The sequence below is a fragment of the Nasonia vitripennis genome, chromosome 4, assembly GCF_009193385.2.
Source record: "Nasonia vitripennis strain AsymCx chromosome 4, Nvit_psr_1.1, whole genome shotgun sequence".
In the NCBI taxonomy this organism is placed as follows: Eukaryota; Metazoa; Arthropoda; class Insecta; order Hymenoptera; family Pteromalidae; genus Nasonia; species Nasonia vitripennis.
The window spans coordinates 24,814,197-24,839,473 of record NC_045760.1 but is presented as its reverse complement, the minus strand read 5'-3'; the positions used below and the strand labels follow the sequence as shown (position 1 = coordinate 24,839,473).

The window sequence follows — 25,277 nt, the reverse complement described above, 5'->3', positions numbered from 1 at the left end:
TTTCTGGCCTCCATCGCGCGCGCAGATATATGTGTTTGCTTTTCTTTTACAAGCTAGCCGGTAAAATCTATTAATGCCAGATCGGCGAATTTATCGCTCCAGCGTTGTTCCCATCCCACACCTCGTATTCACAGTAGTACAGTGTATATAATATTCCAATTCGAGAGCGTTTCCTTGATACAGCTTATATACAGGGGAAAAGAAATGTAACAAGTCATCCGAAAGCGAGAGTCTTTTTCCGCTTGGAAAAATTTCGAGTGTGAGAGACAGAGACCGGCGGTGGAATGATGATTCGCGATTGATATAAATGCCCCATTGTCATGATAATGGCTCTTCTTTTTCTCGTGTACGCATATACGAGAGTGTGATTGATAGAGATTTTATGGAGGCGACGCGAGCGCATAAATTTGAATCGAACTGCGTACGGTGTTTTTCGTGCGCTACGCGCGAAACGATGATAATTAATTGTGAATAGTAGGCGAGAAAGTGATTCGATCCGTGAGCTGTATTTGCATAAAACAGAACAGCGGAGAGTGTGTTATATATAAAGGAGGAGCTGAGAGCTCGGGACGAATTTCACCTAATTCACGCTGCAATCGCGCTTTTGTTTTAAAACGACAGAGTCATCCTGATAAATTGGACGGTTAAGGTTTGGGCTGAATTAATTCGAGCTTTTTGGTGGCCCCCTCGAGTGATGGCTTTTGTTTTAGCACTGCTTGATAAATAATTATTGTTTTTGCTGATTACGTGAGGTAGGCTTGAGTTTCGACGCACTTGAATAATTTTGATAGGTTATTGATAGAAAAAAAATTGTCGCAGTGAAATCATAGTAATGCAAATACCTTTACAAATAAAGAAATCCATAATTTTGTGATAGTATAAAAGCGAATCAAGCAGCATTAGTAAGCAGTCGGAAACCTGAAATCCAGAAAATTGTTCAAAAATAACCACACAGTTCTGCGAAATAGACCAGCTAAACAACTCGTGCAAGATCGGAAAAAAAATCAGCACAACCCCGAGGGTAGCGAACCCACGTCATCGTCGCACACACGTCAGCGATGACGACGTCGCTTTTCGTGCAGATATCCACTCACACACACACATTCGCTCCCAGAATTTCCCTGAAACCGCTGGCTTTCACTTCGCTAAGAATGCGAAGGCTGTTTGTTGCTGCACACGGCTACACCTTCACGCTGCACTATATATGTATATATACATACACCAGCTCTTTAATTTTCGCTGCTACCGCTTGACTTATCAAAGTGTATACGCGACCGAATTCGATCATGGATGTACTCGTTAATTAAGAATAGGAGAAAAATTGCAGCTCATTGTGTCTTATGTGCGCAGGGATCTCTCTCTCGGGAGAGACGAAACGACGCCGGCTCTAACGAGACAAATTGAGGCTGGTAGCGCGAGGGGAAAAGGCTTCTCCTAAAATTGATAAGATAGCATCGACGACGTTACTTTATTCGCTTCGCCGCGAGTAATTACGCCGCTTGCGTAACGTGTAAATATACTTACTCGAAACAGCTGTTTTCTTTCGTTGCATAATTAGACGGCTATGTTTATACACACAAACACACTTACGCTAACTCGCGCATTTCTGGCTATTATTCTTTTTTCGCCGCGGATTTTTCGTATATCCCCTAATTGGCATATGAATATTTCGCAATAAAATTTCTCTCGACGCTCTCGGCTCTCTAACGATTCTTTTCTCACGATCTCGACCCAAGCGCACCTAATTAGACGGACACACATCACGTCCGACCGGACACACAGCGTTGAGGTCGATCGTTGAACTCAGGACGGTCGAAGCTTCGCGCAATACAGTTAATAATCAAACACTGCAGCGGTAACGGTCGATTGATTAGACGAGTATAAATCGCGATGTGATTAGAAAGTCGTGGGGTGTGTAAGGGGTTACGCAAGCCGAAAAGCTACTTGGGAAGTTCTCACAGGCTTTTTTTCGGGGCGAGGGATATTGAGCAACGCCCGCGGAGAGGATTTATCGAATTTTTGAGTTCGCGAGGTGCGTAAATCTTCGCGGCTAATAGATCTTGTCCGTAAAGGCTGAATTGCACCGGTCGATAAACATCTTGACTACTGCTGATGCTGCTCTGCTGGTATACTATATAGATGAGTTTTTCATCGGTCGTAAAATAACGTACTCGTTTCCAATTGAATACGAAATAAACGCGAGAGAGTTAATAAACGCGTGAATCTTTGTATCGTCGAATTTTTAAAACTAATAACGCAAGCGTTTTGAGTTATGACTCGCTGATAGTTTTGTAATTATGTATAATGTCCATATAAGTGGTCTCCGGTTGAAAAAGAGGTAATGAGTGGGTCGGCTCATCTCCTAAACAAATTTCGTTAATATGAAATTGCCGTGCATCGCGTGTAAAAAAAGGAATATTAGTGAACGCACTCGATTGGTACTTTCTAATATCCCACACATCGCCAGTGTCAAGTGACACGATATAAACCCATCTGATTAACCGTCTTCATCTACTTCGGAATTATTTTTCCTTCAATCATGCCCGACGAAAAAAAAATCAGCTCGAAGGCCGTGCGGCATTCACTCTCGTCGGCGAGTTGAACGCCAGCAGCGTAGGTGCGCTCGAAATCCCTACTCCCTCCCCGTATAGTGTCTTTCGCTGCGAAAAGGCCTATTACGATCGGCGATACGTCGTGGCGGCGGCGGCATTGTGTCTACGCGCCACCCACGAATTTCCCTCCTTTCTCCGCTGCCGCCACAAGATTTGCGCAATGTGACGCGCGAAAAAGGTGCGACGACGATGAGCGACGAAGAAAATTCTTGTATATCGACAATTGCGATGAGCGGTGTGGTGATGAGTAAGGCTGCTGGGTAGCTTTGGATTTTCGGGGAGCTATGCTGGTCAAATTTTAACGAGAAGTTGGCCAATTTATAGTTAAGGTGTCTTTCAGGTTCTGACATAAAGATCCGATAAGATTTTTGTGCATCGAATTTGCTTCATTTGTTGCATAATTATTATTGATGTGATGCTGACCATAAATTAGCTAGATCATGGTTAGTGTTTTTTGAAAGGTTTACTAACGATAAATTGGCTAACTTATGGTCAAGATTCCACCGTAGATTGTTTCGTAAGTTGTGATGCAAATTTGAAAAAAAATTGTACAAAAACTTGGTTCATCATCGATGCCATCGTTCAGATCTACTGAAACATGTCGATTTTGCGTAACTCGATGTTAATCCGCGAGAGACACTTTAATGCATAAATTATTTCATACGCGTGTATAGTCAGGAAGTAGAATAAAATTATTACTCAACACGTTATCTCTAGTCATGAATAAATACGCCGAAGTCGATAACTGCGAACTAGGCTACTTTTCATCCATCGCAGCTTTACAGGATAAAATTCGAAACGCGCGCTAGCGAACATTCAAAACTCGTTAAACTATTGCTCGTGAAAGTTATATTCCAGGCTGTAACTTGGAACAATCCTTTACGCAACGGATTTCCTCAATCAAAATCGCCGCCAGGAAATTTCGAACCGATATATTCGAAAAATTCATGCGGTCCTCCCGCCCAAGCGCAAAGAAGCGATTACGAGCCCTAATTAAAACGGGATTAAAATAATCAATCAAGGCGCGTAATTCGAGAGAATCCGGATTTTTGCAATGTAAGAAATCGCCTCTAATAACCTCACACGAATTTCGCAACTGTTCGTAAAATCTTACGCAACCGAGAGAGAGACGCGAAATCCTCTCGCGCGGATCGCGCGGAAAATCGATCGGGAAACAGGTTTGCCGATTTCGCCATCTTGTTAATTTTTCCGCAGGAATTTTTCAGCTTAAAAATCTCCTCCGAGAAAGTCGTCTGCGCCGACTAGGCGAAAAAAAGAGGAGAAGAGAGAGAGAGAGAGAGAGAGAGAGAGAGAGAGAGAAAACTGGTTTAGAGCATTATTTCCATATTAATGGATATAACCCAGTAGTTTTGGTCTCCGCGTAAAAGGAGCCAGAGATGTGGGATTCTTTCTTCCTGATACGGAGAATAACTGTACATTTTCTGTCCGTGGATCATTTTTGCCGACTCTCCGACACGCTCTCTTGCGTGCTGCGCGACGGAGCTAGGGACAAAAAATTAAACCGCCGACTTATATTTCAAATAATTTATCGACGTATATTATACATATTTTTTTGCAAATCAACGCACACGCAATCCTCCGATTAATGCACGAAGATGAAATAAAGAAAAATTTCTACATAAATCCGAGTCCGGCTGATTAACCGAGTAACCCACAGAGGAATGCGCAGCTCCTCTCTGATTATAGCCGTGTGTATCCCTCTCCTTTTTCTCTATAAGCTTGGACTCGTCTCGCCGCGTGTACTTACACGCGTACCCGGCGTGTAGTCGCCTTTCTCTCGATCGATCTCTCGTCAAAGCTTTTTTTCGCGCGATGCAGTGTGTGTAAGCGGCCGACTCGGTAATAGAGTTATGTACGCTGTCTAGTCGTCCTATCAGCATGTGCACACCGGCTATCTTTCGCGCGATATCAAAAATTAGCTTTTTCGTCGTTGTTTTTGACAAAAATAAAATTAAAAAATAATTGACACTAGCAATCCCCCCGAGTGAGAGGGACACGCGGTGGGCGTGAAATCAGCGGGCATTCAAGATTCCAATTATCATTCTCGTCGCCTCTCGCGCCTAGATAAAGGGCCCTCGCCGACGCGACCGAAGCTATTGATCATAATGAAGGTACACAGGCCGATGCGGTCGCGCGAAATATTAACTCGCGCCGCACGTCGAGCTCGTATAATGTATGCTAACGCACAAGTAAAAAATCTCATGCCGTCAGGCTGATCCAGTACAGTCCGATCAGCTTCGCGAACGAGAGAATTAAAACGATTTCTAATGCTTCGTCTAACCCTCGAGGTATAGGCTCAGCAGAACTGCTCGTCGTATTTCCCTACTGTCCATACAGCTATGTGTGTTTTTGACAAAGGTGTATTGTGGGGAGAGAATAAATGCGTTATACACGCGAGGCTAATACGCGGCATAATGAAGCGCGGCCGACACTTGCGTCACGTGATTCGTCATGCGAGTGAAGAGACAGACGCGTGCGGATGTCCGTCTGCTGCTGAGAGATCATGTCGCGTAAAAGAGAGAGAGAAGTAAGTAGTTAAGGCTTGTTGGTTTTACACGTTTTTATGGGAGAGCTTGCAGGTGTAGGTATAGAACTTTGTGCTTTTATGCGTGTTTGCTTCTAGTTTGTTTTTATTGTTGATACTGTAGAATTCAGTTGAAGTTTTGTACCCGAATGGAAGAATTTTCGAACGATCTGCTTTGGCAACAGAACACATTCTTATCTTGAAGTATAAGATTTTTATTGATAAAATTTAGTAAATAAACGCATTAAAATTTTTTATTGCTCAAATCAAAAGCCAAATGCACACACTGCATCCTTGTGATAGTTCTCGGTTCACCACCGCGCTGCATTCCGCAATTAAAAGAGCCCGTCTCGAAAATCCCGCAACAAAAGAAAATCCTTTAAAAATCGACACTCCAGCAATTCTCACGATACTGATGCACCGCACCGAGCGGTCGCTAATGAAAAAAGAAGAAAAACCTCCCGCAACACTCTTCTTCTCTCGGCGCGCACATCTACTTGCGCCAAACGCCCGGAGAATTCAATTAAAAACGAAGAGCGCGAATCCGACAGGCGCGCCAAACTCCTCTCTCTCTCTCTCTCCTCCTCCATAGCGTACCTCCCCAGAGAGTAAATACCGCGAGAGTTATACGGTCACGGCGGCTCGCATTGTGCAAGACTCCTCTCTCTCTCTCTCTCTCTCTCTCTCTCTCTCTCTCTCTCTCTCTCTCTCTCTCTCGGCAAAAAGATACCGCGAGCCTACGCGCGGCTAAAAATTCGTACGCCAGCTGTCACGGCGAAAAATTTTCGTTGTCGCGCGCAGAGAGAGAGAAAGAAAGAGAATGATTTATTCGAAGCGTCATGCAGCGGAGGAGGAGCGGAAAAATCGATTGCGATGCAATTTGCTGTGCCTTGGGTGTGTGTGTGTGTGTGTTTGGTGACACGGACGAAGGGATCGATGGCTTGATTTTTCCGTAAGCGATGATGAACGCGCGCACGCGCGCTGGCGGCGATTAACGGCCGGTAGACCAAGGTAGAAAGTGAAATTCGTTGCCCGAACTCCAAAATTTTAGAAAGTGAGAGCGCGACGTTCGTACTCCTGCTTCTTCTTCTTCGAGAGGAAAAAACTTGAGGACAGTCGACTCGTCTCCTATTCTCTTCGAATGAATCAGACGATAAATCCAGCTTAATTGTCACCGTCAGCGTCGTAAAGTTTACTTCTCTCCAAGTGAAATGAAGTCGCGAGACGCATCGGGAGCTTATGTTTATTTCATCCCGCGCACGACCGACCCGATCCAGGGGTTCTCCATTTCGTACACATCCTGCACTCGATATTATCCTCAGCCTCGTGTCTCTCTCTTCCGAACTTTCTCGACGTAAGAGTTTCATAACGATCGATCGGTGAAGAAGAAGGAAAAAACCGATCGGCAAGTCGCGCGCACTTCCCCCGGAACTTTCCCCGCGAAAAAAATATAGATATACACGCGGCTGACAATAAATCGACGCACCTGTCGCTCCTTCGTTGTATTCTCTGCCGTACCAAAAAGCAGCAGCGGCGACGGCGGCGAGACAGCGTAGTGTACACGAGAGGCAGGTACAATGAGTATCACGAACTGCACAAAATATACATCTACAACAACTCAACAGGTCTCAACACAACTGGTCCATAACGGCGGCTTCCTCACTGTCATCTGACTCTGGCACTCGTCGACGCACCGACGATTATCACCGATTTTCTTCAGCGATATCACTCGTATACGTGAGACAATCCGAACTTCACAGTGTACGTCCGTGCGTGTCTGCGTATCCCAGTCAAGAGCGAACAAAACTAAAAAATCGGCAAGCGATCGGTACACGAGCAGCAACTCGAGCGCGCGGCGAAAGAGAGTAAGAGTGAAAGAAGAGGAAGAAGAAGAAGAAGACGGGAGCTATACGGTCGGGCAGCTCCGCGGCTCGCTGCGGCTGGAGGCGAACTGAGGAGTCGAGATCGAGTCGCTGCTTCGGCTCAGGAGACACACCGAGAGAGAGAGAGAGAGAGAGAGAGAGAGAGAGAGAGAGAGAGAGAGAGAGAGAGAGAGAGAGAGTACGTATGTGTGCGTCGAGTGGAAGGGAGAGAGAGTTGGAGAACAGCCTTGTAACTCTCTCGCGCGGCGTTCGCCAAGATGGTGAACGTGAGTGCACACGAACGCGCTGGCGCATGCGCGTTACCGGCTGCGCGGGTGGCTGGGAGTAGGATAATGATATATGGGACAGCAGTGTTTTTGGGGGTCGATTGCCGATTTTTTTTTAAAGGAGGAAGTCAACCGCGCGAAAGGATTGACGTCAGTGCGAGCGATCTGATAATTTTAAGGTTGAGTGCACTTGTAGTTCGTATACAGTAATGAGAAGTAGAAAAAGGAAGTGTTGGTAAGACGCGGCGGGCTCATCCAGGGTCCGAATAAGTATGACGTATCGATTGCAAAGTAGCTAAACACGGCATAAATCAAGCGCCGGCCTTAATTGCGAACGATCAAAAAGTCTCCCCCAGCTTATTATGTCAGCCGCGCATGAAATATACTCTCCGTGTAATTGAGGGCGAAAAAAAATGATAACGCGCCCAAACAAAAGCACCGAGTCGTCTGTTCCCTCGAATGTAAGCTGAGGAGGAGGAGAAGCTGCGAAAAAAGGAACTAGAAAGTGTATAAAAGCAAACGAAAGAGAGACGGCATCCGATCGAAGATAGAGAGAGAGAGAGAGAAGGAAAAAGGATCAAGGGGCCGAAGGAGGAGAGGAATCGAAAAGCAAAGAGAAGACGCAGCGGCGGCGGCACACGAGGAGACCGAGAGTTGGCAAAGAGAGAAAACCGAGGAGGTGGACCGGCCACTGACACTGCGCAGCTATACGGCCCTCGGGAACTCTTGCGTTTCGGCAGCTCGACTCTCTCCGACGCACGTGCGGCTCTAGTAACGGATATAGGCGAGAAATTTTCGCTCAAATCGAGGCTTTCAAGGAAGAAAAAACCACAGCGCAATTCAGGCTCACTAATTGAGCGTCCACGCGCCGAGCTGATATACCCTGACGCCTCGAAAATAGCCGGTTGCGCATCGCTCTCGCCTGTAATAAAATCGGCCGAGGTTAATGCCGCCACCGCCGGATTTGCATTATGCAATCCACGTCAAAAGTCGCTTTATCAAAGCGCTGATGGAGAGGACGAGAGAAGGAGGAGGATGATTTACCGGTGAACCGTGTCGGGATTTCCTCCAGGATTTTCGATTCGCTCGGTTTGGAATTCCTCAGAGGAGGTTCCGAGTGTGAGTGATGTGTTTTATATAGATGGGAGAGAATTTGAATGCTTGGAATCGCATTGTGATTGTAAAATTAGCCGGGAAATCGTTATTTAAGGTGGAGCTCTGGTGTTTTTTTGGAAAACTTTTTTATTTTACCGATTTTTACCGAGCAGAGCATGATAAATAATTTTGAGCACTTTAGAGTGTAAAATGTCACCAACCTGTATTAATTTTTAATGAAGATAAGCAAATTGGAATCAAAATAAAATTGCAATAACGAATTGTACGTTTTAAATGCTTAGAAACTTATGGAATCGATCGACAGCGAAAAGTAAAAAATCGGTTTCTTTGTCATCCGGAATAAGGCAGTTAATTTCGAATCTAAAAATATACTATGATTCAAACGAGCATACATAGTTGTTATCAGGTATTAGTTGAATAATTGCTACGAGGATAACAAGCTGATTACACTATGTAATTGTTTTCTAATACACCGACCATCAATCGCCTTGTACATAATACAACAATTAATCCTCCACCACCTTATAATTAGCGATTCCATTCTCCGTTGCAAGCAAACCGGCTCAGCTCACCACAATTGATTCAAGAACATCATCTTCCACCAAACATATCACACCAACATAATCCAACAGCCTCGTAATATCAACACGTTCGAAGACACCGAACAAAATTGAATAACTTCATTCCCAGACTATAGATCCGCATAGCCTCACGCGCATCGCGGATCGCAGAGGCTCATCTAAATAAACAGCTGATCTCATATAACAGAATTTCGCTATTCTCCTCGCGTACACGTATAGAGCGAAGAATCTATGCATGCGCGGCGCATATAGAAAGACGAGCTCGCTGCTGCATCTCCGCGGCGGAAAAATAAGACCGTCACCTTTCCCCGCTCTCGAGCTCTCGCATAATACCCTTCCCTTCCAACATCCCTTTCGCGTTCGCTAGCCGTGTAGCCGCGCGCAACAAGCATTTCGACTGCGAACGCTATAAGTATAGCTGCGATCAAGTTTGATCTACTGCGGGAGTGATTTTGAGAACGTTTATTTACGCTTCTTCGATTAATCTCCTGAAATTTCGTCATTCCGCGCGTTTTCTTTATCCGCAAAGATATTTTCGAAAAGCAGTATACAAACTGTACTCGATATCCGATCAAAATAGCGAAACCCACACACGTACTACGAAAAAGAAAAAAAAAGAAAGAAAACGTTCAAACAAAGCTCACCGACGTGGAAACAGCCGTAGTGTGCTAAGCGTAGGAGAGCGGGCGCGCGAATATAAAGGAGGCTCGCGTATGCCAATTATTTAGTGCGCTGGGTCGCGTCCTTTCACTATCTTATGCACCGACCTCCTTGCACCCCTCCACCTCGTGTTTACGGATCGCAAGCGCAACAACGCGTACAGCAATAGGCATATATAATATACCTGTATATACGTGTGGGTATATATTCATGTAGGTGCACGGGAGTAGCGCATCATCGATTGCGAGCGGCTTTCTGATATAAGCGCCGTGTGTGCGCAGGAGGAGAAGGATTATGGAAAATTATTGCTCAGCGATCGTTCCTCGAGCCGTGTGCTTTAGTTTCATATCGAATGCACGCTCGGATTCGTTACGCGACATTTACTGGTTTGGATGTTTTCTTTTGTTGCAAATGCATAAATAGCAAGTTTTATACCAGAGTTAGTTTACGAGTTTATGCGAATTCGACTGAAATGATAATAAAAAGAGTAATTCTTACAATCACGCCCGACCGAATCATCACAAAACTGCGACGATAATCCATTAGTCATGTCGCGCCTCATCTCCACTACGCTCAACGCCTTGATTCTCGTTCTTTGCCCCCCACTCGGAGCTTATTTGCGACCTGCGCTCGGCCCAATTTCCGAAAGAACATCGCGTATAGCTTCTTTTTTTCTCAGTCTTGAGCTTGACACGCTTTCGGAATATTTATGAACTCGGAGCGCGAGTGAAGTTTTCCCGCCTTTTTTTCTTTTTTAGATTTTGACCATGTTTTCGAATGTCGAATTTAAAAATATTTTTCTCTTTTTCAAATCAAGGCTTTTCTTTCTAAAGTCATCCTTTAATTCATTTTGTTGATTACAGGAAATAATATTAATAGATCGATAATTTAGTTCGGAGGATAGAACACGTGTCCGACTAAAAAAAAAACATTCTATCTTCCAGACAAAGCCCTCTCTCGGTTCCGAACTGAAATCAATCATCCGATCTCCTCACCGCGTGGAACACGATGATTTACACACAAAACCGCGACGCTGCGGTACACCCGCATAGAGAGACGACATCGTTGCGCCGTGTAATTTTCCCGCGTTTTTTTTTTCATTCTGCAACACACCGTACTACCTCGATCGACGTGTGGCAAGTGCAACTTCGGGATCGACCGAATTCCTTTGCTTTCGACAGAAACCAGAGGCTGACCCATGGCTCTCTCGCCATTGTTTCGACAGAGCTTATGGCTGAAAGATGGATGGGCTCGTCGATGTTATTACGGCAATGCAACGTGTCGAAAATTCTTTTTCAGCTTTTTACGGCTATACGAGCTTTCGATTAATACATCGAAAGCGTTGAAATTCATTCTTCGCTTCGCGAGCCAGAGAAAAAGGGAGTAACGAGGATAAAACGTGCGTCTCGAAATTCTAATTTGATTCTCTCGCACCTACATACCCTCGATCTAGCATAACGAGTCCCTCTCTCTCTCTCTCTCTCTCTCTTTCTCTCTCTCTCTCTCTCTCTCTCTCTCTCTCTCTCTCTCTCTCTCTCTCTCTCTCTCTCTGACACCGAAACATTGCAAAATGCCCGTCCGAAAATAGCCAAGCGCAATAAATAAACCAGTCCCCTCCCCTCCGCTTCCAAAGCCTCACCTAATATAGCTCGACTTCCGCATGAGCATATCCCATAAGCCTGTCGGTACATACCCGACAATCGTCGAACGACAAAAGAAGCTCTCGGGCAAAAAAGCTCGTATACGCGCCGCGTACTTCGTTCCAGCGTCTGCGTGTAGTAGTGACCAGGAGAGCACACACCTATATATTTATAGCCGGGCCACGAATATACTGGCCCTCGGCCAACGGTCTGCGCGGCTACCGCGAGAGGAGCGACCGAAATCTTCGCTCAGTACAACGGCGGCGACGAGCTCGCGAGCACTGTAGTCTGGAGAACGATGGAGATCGTGACCTACAGGCGCAAGTGGTGGTGCCGCAGGGACGTCGACTCGATATAACCCGCCGAGTGCGTTAAATTTTTTTTTCACAATTAAAATCATCATAGTTGAGGTGCAACCAAAAAAAAAATTAATCGAATCGGCGAAGATAGAGACAATTGTACTGAGAGATCAGCCCGGCAGCTCGCGGGATAAATTTAATCCAAGCGGTGTCGATCGGACTGGCTCTGCATTTGGGTTAGCGACCGATCTGAGAGAGACGAAGAGAAAAAGTGATTGCGTAAGACTCGCGCGCCGTTTTCCGCCGGGAAATCGGGTCGAGGTAGTGCGTCGGTCTTGTGAGAAATGGAGGTGTAGTGTTGTACGTACGTACGTGCGTGTTAGTACAGTGATGTTGTAGTGCCTACGGTGTAATAGAGACGTATGCTCGACTGAGTCGAGGTATGGAGGGTTGTCTTGTCGTGCAGGGGAGAGGCTTTGCGAAAGGACTGGACTGATGAAGAAGATGCATCACTTGTATCCGACCTCCACGGGGGACCCTTTGTGTCCCCTGGGATTCCATCCGCAGGTGCGGTGGCCCACGAGGTGCAAGAGGTGCTTTAGGTGAGCCGATTTTTCTTTGTTGTTCGATGGTGAACGTTTCGCGTGAAGTTAAAAGAACCGCTTCGTTTGGAACCTATTCTCGGTGTGTACATGAATAGCGCCGCCGAAGGTCCGAACCGTAAAGTATAAATAATACGCCGAAATTTACGGACTACAACAAAAGCTCGCTGGCAGACTCCGGCTTTGAAGCGTCGCTTTTTAGGGCTCGTTATAACGACTCGCGAGCAATTAGTGTCTATGCGAAGCACTTTTATTCTCAAAATATCTCAATAAAAATCTCCACCGCGAGCTTTTTATAGAAACAATCAAAAGGTTGTGAGCATAAGCCGTATGTAAAGCATGCCATCGGGGCACTCGCGACATGTGTTTTGAAATATTTATGCCGCGCGTGCCAATCGTTACGTATAAGCGTTGTGTTCGTTCGAAGGAAATACTCGAGCCTAAAAGGCCTAACGCTGAATTCGATTCGCGCGCGAATTTTGGTTAAAATAGATATGGAAATATCAACGTTACATCGTATTATTCAATGAGGCTTACTTAAGCGCCGAAAATTTAATTGCGCAATAATAGCTTTTATCTGCCTCCGTTCGTATTATCTTTGAAAATCGCTCTATATAGGAGAAGAGAATATCTCGGAAAGACAATTTTGGCTTCGCAGGAAAGCAAACAGATTCGACGCTACTTAGTTCAGTGACGTCTTTCGCTTACTTTCATCCGCTCTGGTGCAGCAGGAAGTCGTCGGTGACATTGTGCGAATTTTATTTTTCGCGTCGACGCATATAGCTCTGCATTACGTTCATTAAACGCGTGTAAAACAGCGAGTTTCAGAGAGGATAGAAATAAGACTCGGTATGTTCGTTTATTCGGGAGCCACTTCCTCGACTCCTGTACTATTTATTTTCTAGGCTCGAATAGATACTTTTGGGTAAACGTTTGCTTAACATTCCTTGGCGGATTTCATCCACGACTGTGGCCTATTTATACTTTACGACCGGTACTAGTTCCTGGAGCTAAAATTGAACGAGTCAGCCCTGAAAGAGGCTTATCAAATCGAAGACCGCGCTCGATACGAAACTTTTATTCGCCCAATCGAAAAGCTCGCGTGCGTCTGACCACACTCGTTTTATATCTACTTCGAGTTCGCTATACATCGCTCTCTAATCGGCCCTATTATCGACAAATCCTCCTCTTATCGTCCAACACGAGCTGCAGCCGAGTAAAAATCTTCGAGTCTATATTTACAATCCTCCGTGCGAATTAATCTCGACGATAGACACAGCTCGGAGCCGATAACCAGCTGGAGCTTGGAAGTCAGTCGCGTGAATGAAGCTATTGGGAAGTATAGTCGCGCCCACGCGCGAGCCCACGTGCGTAAGTATACAGCCGACTATTTTCGGCGCGGCCGTATACGCGCGAAGGAAGAGGTGGCCGCCGAGATAACAGGGCTCTCGAGGTGAGAAAAACAGCGCGCGGCTCGATTATAATCCGGAGGAAAAGATGTGGCGCAAGTTCAAGGTCGGAATCGCGTTGCTGGCTGATATTGGGATTTCGATAGATTTCAAAAGTTCTTTTTTCGCTTACGGCGTTTGCTCGGTTCTCTGGGATTAAAATTTGAAAATTGCAGAGATTACAAAGATCACAAGGATCATGGAGGAAAGAAGACCACAAAGGACACCACGGCTTCGTCTCCAAGTCTCTCGATATGGGAACCGACGAACGGGCGGTAATGATATTTGCAATTACGGTACATTTGATGATAGAAAACTGTAAACATCACTGAGTTCGATCAACCACATAGCAGGTCATCGGTCGACAACGGCGAGAGCAAGCGCAGCTGGGCGTCGACCTCGAACCTGGCCAAGGATGACCCCACGTCAACCTCCAACAGCTTTCACAAGGTCGAAAGCTCGATCGGCTGGAGCTCGGCCATGGACCTGAGCAGCGTCAGCCTCAGCGACCTAAAGGCCTCCAGTGCCGAACCCATGTCCACCAGCGTCACCGTCAAGCCGCCCAGACCGAAGACCTACGCCGGATCAACCTCGGACAGCTTCAACTTCAGGAGGTACTCCGTTGACGAGAGCATCACCGACCGTGAGAAGAACGCGATGAATCATTCGACCAGCAGCACGACGACGAGTCAACCACCCCAGCACAAGCTGCAGATAAAGGGGGTCATCGACAAGTCAAACGGCACCACTTCCGACAACGACGCTGAGTTTATCATTCAGGTAAAGGAGTCGTGGAGCTGGAGGGGCTGTTGATGTTGATGTATTACTATTACTATATGGTCATCGTTATTGTGTTGGTGATATACATTGCAACTTATTTTTTGATAATTTTTTCCTGTGTATACAATCAGTTTGTGTGCCAGTTGTCGCTTTGTCCTTGGAGATTTTATTTATATATTGTATCTGTACACTCATTGCTATTGCGATGGCTGAACATCGTAGTTGACTAATTCAATGTTGAATCTCGATCGAATATTACTATTCCATTGGTCATTTCATAAGTGTAAAACGTATACTGATTCTGCTTGGATCACAAATTATTTCTATGACATATTATATACGAAACTAATGGTTATACGTTTCGTCGACACATTTCAACGCACCTCGAAAACTCACGACCAAATCACATTTTCCTGATATTTAAAATTTTTAATACTATAGACATGTTTTTGAATACGATATTTCACATACATGTGCCAGACGAAAATAAGTTGTAATTGTACACGAAGTCGAGAAATCTTTATATATCTTTTTTTCTCTATTGTCCTGTGTATTAACCTTATTAATATTTTCTATTTTCCTGTCGTCATTCACATTATAATCGACAATGAAGGTAAGGAAATCGCGAATCATCGAGCGAAACGGAGCGAAAACCGACTGGTCCGAAAAAGAAAAGGCTGGAAAGGCCGAAAAAGTAATTTTGACTTTCTGTCTGCAACTAAAGATTCACCTTTTTCTATTAAAGAGGATGTTCCCGTCACCTCTGTGATACCACCGAACAAGCCGAAAGTTACACAATATTCAACGAACACAAATCGAATTTTAGAGGAAAATTGTTCGGTGGTACGATTTCCCAGTAGAGTAGCACACCAACCAGACAACCAGTAGTTAAAACCGCGTCACATCCAAATAGGACGAGTGCATGTGACGAGTTAGTCCCAGCAAGTGATTGCAACATCCTCTTGGGCTCGGGCCGCGAAGCCAGAAAATTAACCTGTCGATTCGATTGTAGCAAGAGGTAGAGAAACTCAGGACGCAACTGAGCGACATGAGAGCCAGGTGCGAAAGGGTCGAGAAGGAGAAGGCCGACATCCTGCTTCGGCGGATCGGCACCATAGACTCGTCGAAGCCCAGCACCGACGTGCTGAAGCTTCAGAAGACCGTCAAGGACCTGCAGGTCAAGAACGACGGTACGAAATTTAAGTTAAATTTAAAAAATAAAAGAAATCACACGATAAAGACGTCGAGATCATTGAAACGTCCCTCATAAAAGCAACCCATAACTCGGGCCAAAAATACCCCATAAATCCCTTAACTTACAACATTCCCGCAAAACAAAGTCTCTGGAAACAAAAGCCGTCGCGGCCCGCACGACAATTAGCCCAGTTCAATAGCCAATGATTTAACCCGCCTTAAATCTGTCCTCTGCCCACCAACAACAACGACAACAACAGCTCTGACGGAGGAGCGCTCGAGTCTGGCCACGAAGATAAAGAGCCTGGAGAAAGAGCTGAACCTGAAAACCCACAAGAGCGAACGCGAGCGCGCCAACGAGGAGTTGCGCTCGAAGCTCAAGGCCGCGGAGACTCTTTGCGAGAGTCTGATGGACGAGAACGAGGACATGAAGAAAGAGATCCGCGAACTCGAGGAGGAGATATACGAGATGCAGGACAACTTCAGGTAAGAGGGAGGGTCGAGAGGTCGATTAGAAGTCAGTTGCGCGGGACGGCTTTAGTGTAGATGAGCTTTTAGATGAGCGATTATCTAATCCGCTTGAGTTATAATCATTGGCTCTCGGTGAGCGCGCAGGCGCTGCAATTGTGTCTATGCGTTATTGTAGGCTACCGAAAGGCCATAAAGCGACCTGTTTTCGAATGAATTTTCAGAGAGGAACAGGCCGACGAGTACACGACGATACGGAAGAATCTGGAGCAGTCCAACAAGAACTGTCGCATATTGTCTTTCAAGCTGAGGAAAATCGAGCGTAAGGCCGAGCAACTCGAAGCCGACAAGACGGACCTCGAAAAGAAATACGAACAGGTGATTACATAATATCGATACATTTACGAGTAAAATTAAAGAAACGACGACTTTGAATCGAAAATCCATTTCAGATCAAAAGGATAGAGGACATCCTGAAGAAAGTCGGAACGGAGTACAAGAATCGCTCGTCCCAGAAGAAGCCCACGGAGTTCAACCAAAAAATGCAACTGAAGAAGCTGGTCGACGGAATGGAAAAGGACATAGGTATGAGCAAACACAGGCGAGAGCATTTCTTTTTAAAATTCACCAAACTTTGACGGACTGGCGCGTCGTTACAGGTGACGTGATTAACGTGATGGTGAACATGATTGACGGGCGCGATCTGGGCATTCCGACTTCCAACTTCAAGTATGACAAATTGTCCAAGGAGCACGAGCTGCTCAAAGAAAAACTCGACAAGACCCTCAAGGAGCTCGAGCTGGAGAAGCAGACGAAAAAGACCAAGACGACGACTAGCGTGGACGATTCGAAGAGCGAGGAACGTAAGGGACAAATATTTCCGCTTCTGCTTTGCCTCCTCTTTTTTGCCGCGGGGACTCGAGTCACTGACCACCAAAGTTGATGATAGAATGAAAAGTAGCGTGTTTTTTTTTGTTCATAAAAAAAACTAAAAATTTTAAATTGGGCAAATTCAGCTTCCTCGCTTGCACTTCAAATATTTATTACGGCGAAGGAATCCGACACCCCAGCGTATTCTCCTCGAAAATACACCTCATCCTTTCCTCCGCGCACGTATAGTCGACAGGCGCACGCGGAAGCGGTATGGGCCCTCGGTAATTGACGAGCAAATTCCTCGAAGCATAAAATACACACGCCTCGACAAGCTGCATATCCGACCTTTAAACCCTCGACTAACTAATCCAGTCTATACTGCTTCTCTCTTCTCCTCCGCGTAACATACAGTGAAGAAGAAATTGGAGGAAAGCCAGGCGTCGCGCGAGCTCGAGCGCAAGTCGTGGGACGCCGAGAAGGTCAAGCTCCAGGAGGAAAAAGAGAAGCTCAAGTCGAAATTGCTCTCGCTCTCGGCCGATAAACTCAAGGTCTACAACGAAGTCGTCCAGCTGAAAAAGGATCTCGGTAATTTTGCCCTGGCTTCTTTATCGGCCACTTTCTCTTTTGTTCTCTGAAAATTAAAACGAAGAAGCGGTTCGTTTAATTTTTATTTTCTTCGTTGGCCAGAGGCTGCCACGTCGTCGAAGAAGGACACGGCTAAGATGGAGTCGGTACTCGCGGACTTGAAGAAGGAGCTGCAGCAGGAGAGGGATAGGTGTAAAAAGCTCCACGACGATCTGGTGACCATCGGCGAGAAGGAGACGAGACTCGCCAGGACGTTGACTACGGTTGGTATTGTTGTTTCGATTGCTAAAGCTGCGGAGGAAAAGTTCTCATCGTTTCTCGTCGACTCGACAGACCGAGACAGCGAAAATACAGTTGGAGAATGACCTGAAGCAGACCAAGTTGGAGCTGGAAAACGCGAAGAACTCGACCTCCACGAAAATCGCAGAAGTGACGGCAGAGCTTTCGGCCCTGAAGAAGGAGAAAGAAAAGCTCAAGAGTCAGTTGGAGAAGGAAAAGCTGAGCAAAGACGCGGAAATAGCTTCGCTGAAGAAGAAAAATCTCATGCTGGAAAAGGCTGGACTCAACTCCAAGAAAATGGAGGACCTCAAGCAGACCTACGATGAGAAAATCTCGAGTAAGCTTTACTCCTCACATATGTGTAATTATCATATTAACTGGAAAATGAAAACGTTAAATCCACGCTGTCGTTTCTCAAGATCTTGAAAACGAACTGAAAAAGACGACTCGCAAGTACGAGGAGCTTAACAGCAAACACGAGCGGCTGTCCGATTCGAAGCTGCAGCTTGAGAAGGAGAACCAGCTTCTGAATGGGTATGATTAAATGTAGTGTATAAACTCGATTACTTATTCCGATTCGCTATAATCCGATTTTTTTGTCAGGCAACTGATAGACCACAAGCAGGACTACATAACGCTACAGGCGGAACTGCAGGAGGTCCGACAGTTCTACAAAACCAAGGAGTCCGAGTGGTCGGCGCAAAAGTCCAAGCTCGAAGTAATTATAATCTGAAGTGCAAGGGGTTTTTCACACTGTTGAGTCTTAGAATGATTAGATTTATTTGCATACCCGTTTTCAGTGTGAAACTGATGCATATTATACGCATATTATGAAACTGATATAACAATCTGATAGATTGTTATATAGAATTTAGTGCTGTTACTATATTGTAGGAACGAATCTGCAGAATCGCGTAATCCACCACGTAAACTCTTGTATAGAGCTATAGAAGAGTGGAGCTACAGATTTTTTGTATAAAGATTAATTTAATAAAATCGATAAGTATAAAAACCTGGTTAAAATTAATTCGAATTTGTTCTGCTTATTAGGATCAGACGTAGTCGCTTACAAAATGTTTGGCAGTAGTTCCCGCATACGCTTACGAAAATCCAGCTTTTCAATTCACCAGCAAATTTATAGCGAAAATAAAAGATCGACAGTGTGAAATCACCCTTAGCCCGTAACATCTTTGTCTCTTACTCTCTTTAGCGAAGCAAACTCTCATTTATTTTTCTCGAACACTCGCAGGAACAATTACGCGAATACGAGAAGACGGCGAACACGCTGTCGCAAGATGATCTGCGGGAGGAGAATCTCAGGCTGAAGAAGGAAAGCAGCTCGTTGACGCAACAGATCGAGGACCTGAAGAGAGTCGTAAGTCTCGAGAGCGACTCTGTTTTGGGGATTGTGAATTCGTCTGATGAAAAGCCGCGCGCTACGAGTTCTTTGCTTTTTTCCTCGGCTTATCCTGTATCGCTAGATCCGATGGCAGAATAATTGCAGCGGGATAAATCAATTCACCGACGGCGAGGAGGCTTTTCATTTTTGAATTGCTTTTTATTTAATTATTTTATTTTCAAGCACTTAACAAAAATTCCCTTCAACAGAACGACGACCTGAGCAGCAAACTACAGGACTACACGCACGTAGCAAAGATCCAGCGCAACTTTTCCGCGGACAGCTCGGCCCTCGAGTCAGAGCTGCGAAAAGCCAAGAATGCCGTGGCCAACGCAGAAAAAGCTCGCAAGGCTGATCTTGCCCAGTGCAAGATGCGCTACGAGCAACGAATCACTGCCATCACCGACGAGATCAAGTCCATTCAGGCCCAGCTGTCGAGGTACAAGCGGGAAAGGGACACGTACAAGCAGATGCTGGAGGGGGCTCAGAAGACCATCGCGGAGCTCAAGACTGTGAGGCCAAGGAGGCAGTCTACCAATTCTACTGGAAAGTCTACAGATGATGTGAGCTTCATTACTTTGAATGATGTTCCAGATGTATTACGGATGATGTAAATTGAACGAAGCTTTTGTTTTTTAAAGGATGAAGAAGTGACGGGGGCGAGTCGAGCTCTCCTGGAGAAGCAGATAATAAGCTTGGAAGACGAGCTTTCCGAGGCAAAGCTCGAAGCTTCGAAGTACAAAACCGAACTGGTGTCCGAGAAGTCCGCTTGGGAAATCAAGCTTTCGGAAATGCAGTCCCGCATCAACGAGGTATGCAGAAAAATCTTTTATTTAGTGTAATTAAAAATTCCACGCTGTTAAAATTACAAAAAAAATAACAATAAAAACAATTTTATCTTCGGCCTTTTACACGAAACTTGAAATTTTACGTGACGACAGAAAAAACTCGTGCAATAATCAGTTATCGAATTTGAAGCAGAGGTAGATTTCGCTTAAAAAATGTTGAGCAACTAAAATAAACAAACATATTTTATGGGAGTTTATTCTGCCTCGCTACCTTTGAATATCTACTTATTGAACGTCATAAAACGCATCACTTCGCATGATAATCTCTAAACGAAATGAAAATCAAATATAGCTGGAGGAGGAAAGACTGTTGGCGAGCGGCCGAACAAAAATGCCAGGATTGAAAGTACGAATGGAACTGGCCTGGCAGAAGGAGCGGGAGGACCAGCAGCGACTATTACAGGAGACTGCAACGCTCGCTCGCGACCTCCGTCAGACGCTCTTCGAGGTGTGATTCAATAATATTAGTTATCGAGATTTAGCCTCTGCAAAATATTTTAATAAAATGAAAACAACGCAGGAATTAAATTTTCTTTTCTAATCTGAAGTGTAATTATACGCATGAGAATTTACTAATAATTAGTAAATTCTTACATTATTTTACGTTTGTTTGCACCTTCTTACGTTGAAAATTAATTATTTTTTGGAAAATACAAGCAGACTTTTAATATCCTGGATCTGGCGTTTCAGGTGGAAAGAGAGCGAGACAAGGAGCGACTGGAGAACAAGAGGAAGCAGGACCAGCTGAAGAAGATCTTCGACGAGGAGAAGGACGAGAACAAGAAGAAGCTCGTCGAGGCAAGTTGTCAATCCTTCCATTGTTTAACAGTACACCATAAATAAAACATTCATAGTGTCTATCCCGCATTTAACTGTACACATATATTTGCTTACAATAGCTCCATAATTACACCCGTCAACGATTTTCCAACAACTCGAAAAAAAATGTATTTTTCCACCTGCAGCTTCAATGCGACCTGTTGGAACTCCGCGACGCCCACGCGAAGCTGCGAACGAGCAACGAAAAAATGCGCCGCGAGAAGGAGCGTCACGAGCGCGAACGAGAGGACCTGCGCAGTCTCATCGCCAGCAAGCGTCGCCTCGAACAAACCGAAGCCAGAAATTTGAATATTCTGCTGCAGCAGGTGGACGATCTCATGAGGCTCTTTCCGGAGATGAACGGGGGAATCGAGGCTCAGGCAGACGGAAAACTACCGCCGGAAACGTACACGCCGACGCCGCCCAGGAGGACGAAGGTTTGTGGGAAATATTGAATTTCCACGCGACATGATAATTTTCTAACGTATTCACCTTTTTAGGGACCAAAATCGAGAGAATCTTCCCCGATGCTGGATTCGAGGGACGAAAGTCGGGGTACGAGTGTTTTTTGCTAAAAGTTTTACTTTATAAAATGATGTACACAAAGTCCGATAACCGGGTCGTAAATTTCCAGCGTCGTCGGTGGTTCCGACCGGAAAAACCGAGAAGCTCGAGTACACCATCAAGAAGCTGATGGAAGTAGCCAAGGAACTGCAGGAATCGAAGAAAGCCGCGGACGAGAGTGCGAGCCGATCGAAGAAAATGGGAAAACGGTAAGGCAACGCGTTTCTCCGCGCGAGAAATCGTAAATCAATGGGAACATTATGTTTATTCGCAGGTCGTCATCGATAGACAACGACGCCGGAAAGGCAACAGCGCCGAGTCGCTCGAAGCCGAGCTTGAAGAGGAAGAGCCTGTCGTTGGAGCAAACGACGGGAAGAGGAAGCGATCAGGTGGGTCATAAATAATAATATTCCTCCGCGACTGCAATTTAACGTTTGCCTTCGTTTTCGCAGTCTATTTGGGGTAACAACAGCAACGTCTCGAGTCTCCAGTCCCTGAACGGCTCGGACGTGGGCGACAGTCGCCACTACAGTTTGCAACGGGACTCCAGCATCGAAAGGTATGGATGAGCAGCTCAATTTCCCAACTCGAGTTCGAAGTACAATATGATTTTCTTTTCTCGAAACAGTCACTTATCCAGCGAATCTACCAAAAGCGAGATTCTCCGACACGAAAAGAAACACAGCAAAGGAATCATCCGGAAGATCACGACGAAGCTCACCAAATCCGCGAGTGTCGACGATCCCAACAGCTCGTTCGAGTCGTCACTTCAGGTAAGAGCAGACGAGGCTGTCTGTACCGTGAGAGCATTCTGTAACACGCTTTTATGCATTCCATTGTTTTTGTGCTTTCAGTCGATACGACTGTTGCGCTTTTTGGAATAAGTGGCTAGAGGATGGCTTATAGCTTCGACTAATAAACTGCAATTATTTTTTCTTTTTGTAAACAATCGAAATAAATCGAGATACGCTCATGTCATCCGTATAAATTGTTCTATATGATTACATATATATTGTCGTAAAGTATCGCTCATTCGACATTACCGCACACTTTTTCAATCGATTTTAAACGAACTTTCTAAAAATCCGGCTAAAATTTCGAATATACCAGCGAAGCTTAGAGATCGTTGCTTCTGAAAACGCTGCCAAGTCCACGTGGATGATTAGCTGATGGGAAAATTTTGAGGATCAAGCTTGAGGCATATGTACGTTACTGTATAGGTAAAATATGTGTCGAGACGATGCGTGCGTCCTGTTTCATTTTCAGTGGAAAAAAGCTGTACATAATCACGTGGTTTTGACTAAAGATTATTGTAACTATATAATTTGAAAAACCGACGCCCTGAAAAATCGTCGACGTTGTACACGACTCGCACGAATTAACACACTTAACAACTATTACGCTGCACTTTCCAAAAACCAGAAATTTTAATGAAAAAAGGTCGAAACCCCCCCCCCCCCCCCCCAGCTAGCGTGATTAAAATTTACCTCCCCAAACATAACAAAAAGCCCATATCGAAAATCGCCACCTGCGCCACAGATTCACGTATAAACTGACTCGAACGTTTGGGTTTTGCAGGCATCGGGCTCGGAGGCGAGCATCACCGACACGATGAAAAAGGAGAAGAAGAATCTGAAGAAAAAGTTGTCGAACATGTTCAAGCGCGGCTCCAAGAGCAACGGGTACGTATACTCTGCACACGAAAATCTTTCCTTTGACTTGAGCCGCGAAGTGACAGGGCTAAATGGGCCTTAATGAGGAGGATACCGGCGACGCCGACGTTTGTTTTTGTAATTCATACGTGTGCACTTCTCGTTGATAAGAGACTGTGTGGTGCTATGTGTATCCTGCGAGACCGTTGTGTCAATGTGTTACGAATGACATTCGTAAACCGTAACTCTGACCTACAAAAATTCTTTATGCAAAACACCGTAATCTCGAAATTACGCGATATCGGGTGACTTCATCAGTGAAAGAATGCATAAGGAAATTCTCGAATTCTTCTCGTTCTAGAACAGTTTTTTAAGTTTTGATATGAATTAAAATAATCATCGAACCATTTAAATTTATATTGCAATTCATTTTAAAAATTCAAAGATGGACAAGAATAATTGTTAATTCTATATTAATTCATTGGTTAATATAAGGGAGTCTTATTACCTGATTATTCTTTATGCTCTACCTATTATGTAGAGCACCCGTAATAAATAAACTGAAAATAATTCTTTTAGCTAATAAAAGCACATATTTTCTTACAGTTTGGACAAGGACTCAAAGGACAGCAGGCCATCCTCGAGGACATCGGTAGCCTCAGCGAGACCCTAAAACTTCGTTATTTTCTCGAATTAATATACGCATCGCAACTTTCATTATTTCTCACTCGTTAAATAATTCATAAGTGCAAAGAACGAGATCCTACCAGTTGGGCATTTTACGTGCAGAAACATATGACGCGCGCGCATCTTTGCAACGTGTACATAAGTTCGCCAAGTCTGTTCAGGAAACGGACGATGTTTCAAAGTGCCTTATTAACAATTCGAAGTTCTTTTTTTTAATTATTTTTTAATCTAAAGCTCTGGCTTCAGCCGAGAATATAATATTATTTACTGTATACGCTGATTATCAATTAAGAAACTACAAGTGTTCCCCGATGACGTGAAGAGAGGATTAAACAAAAAATTCCGATACAAATTACATTAGACGTCAATCAAGTCAGTGTTGTAAGCCACTATTTATATATTATGTAAATATTGTTACGTTAATTAAACAAGTTGATGAATTGATTCAACAGCACGTGTTTCCATAAAGTATTCAATGCCGCGAGATAAAGGAAAATTAATAGCTCCGAAAATTCCAGACCCAAAACCCGTTAAATCCTTGCTTATACACACTCCCAAATAAAAAACAAGAAGAAAAATATCCCGGCCGAGTAAGCAGATAAAGGGACACTCGAGGAATTCAATTTATCGCGGGTTTACTGAACCTGCACCGAAATTCGAGAGCCGGTGCAGAAGCGCCCGCGACAATAAAGTGCGAGATGCTCTTCCGGCAGTTTCATTCATTTTTTTTTCTTTCTCCTTATACTTTTGCCGTTGCGCATTTGCGGCCTTTTATCCCGTATCGAAGATTCGCCGGACAACGGTTTCTCTTTTTTTTCGGCTGTATTCGGACGCTAAAACGGGTCTTTGTTTTTGATGATACCCGGCGACGATGAGAGCTAAATTTAGAGATTATGTCACGATCGTCAACGAAATTTTGGTGAAATGCGAATAAAAAAGATGGTAAATTTGTAAACTGGGTATAGGTTGAAAGGAGACGATTAGAGGGTAAAAATGAAGAGACGACAGAAGTAAACGCAGCAATTAGTATCCGTATGAAAAATGTTTTATTAAAAAATGTTTTCCATGCTACAACATCGGAGTACCATCGTCATCTATGATTATAGCTGACGCCGTAACAGTAGAAAAATGGCATTTTTACAAGATGTCCAAGCTTACGTGACTAAAGTATTCCAATTAGCAACCGGATTCTCTTTGCTTCAGCCTTTTTCTTTTTTTTTCCATTTTTATTTTAAAAAGCTCTCATTTTCCTCGTCTTTCCGCATCTCCTTCACTTTTTCGTCGAAAAAGCGGCTGCACAGAAACAACGCTGTATGACGATCCCATCGTCGAGTTTTATACCTTTAAATTGCCTAAAACTTTGCTAGTCCCCGTTACGAAATCTTCTCGTTCTTTTCTATCTACCTGTTTTACTCTTACCTTACCTCCCCCGTGACACGAGGACAGCTGCTAAACGGCGATGTTGCGGTTCGCACAA

General features: G+C 44.7%; 2 protein-coding genes across 5 annotated transcripts in view; one reads left to right on the top strand and one right to left on the bottom strand.

Annotated features, from left to right (window-relative positions):
- The window catches only part of LOC100117884, a 71,298-nt gene extending 64,190 nt beyond the window's left edge, over window positions 1–7,108 (bottom strand). For both annotated transcript variants that reach the window (XM_008210303.3, XM_032599606.1), the window contains exon 1: window positions 6,644–7,108. The gene's annotated coding sequence lies outside the window, so the exon portion shown is untranslated. The remainder of the gene's footprint in view (window positions 1–6,643) is intronic.
- A 4,440-nt stretch (window positions 7,109–11,548) lies between these two features.
- Window positions 11,549–24,259, top strand: LOC100118032 (myosin-7). Of its 3 annotated transcripts, none has more exons than XM_016988024.3 (27): window positions 11,549–12,204; window positions 13,829–13,927; window positions 14,006–14,432; window positions 15,046–15,126; window positions 15,445–15,622; window positions 15,887–16,112; window positions 16,319–16,472; window positions 16,547–16,679; window positions 16,754–16,957; window positions 17,379–17,552; window positions 17,655–17,815; window positions 17,886–18,168; window positions 18,251–18,365; window positions 18,435–18,549; window positions 19,081–19,206; window positions 19,440–19,793; window positions 19,872–20,042; window positions 20,371–20,526; window positions 20,769–20,876; window positions 21,044–21,334; window positions 21,398–21,452; window positions 21,532–21,670; window positions 21,736–21,850; window positions 21,914–22,020; window positions 22,090–22,234; window positions 23,040–23,143; window positions 23,720–24,246. In XM_016988024.3, exons 1-27 carry the CDS (start codon window positions 12,098–12,100, stop codon window positions 23,784–23,786), a joined length of 4,395 nt encoding a protein of 1,464 aa, XP_016843513.1. In that variant the 5' UTR covers window positions 11,549–12,097; the 3' UTR covers window positions 23,787–24,246. The 3 variants fall into 3 exon arrangements, with proteins under 3 accessions (XP_016843513.1, XP_016843514.1, XP_008208527.1); XM_008210305.4 differs by having other exon boundaries at window positions 11,560–12,204; window positions 14,003–14,432; window positions 23,720–24,259; XM_016988025.3 differs by lacking the exon at window positions 15,046–15,126 and having other exon boundaries at window positions 14,003–14,432.
- Window positions 24,260–25,277: the final 1,018 nt, after the last annotated feature.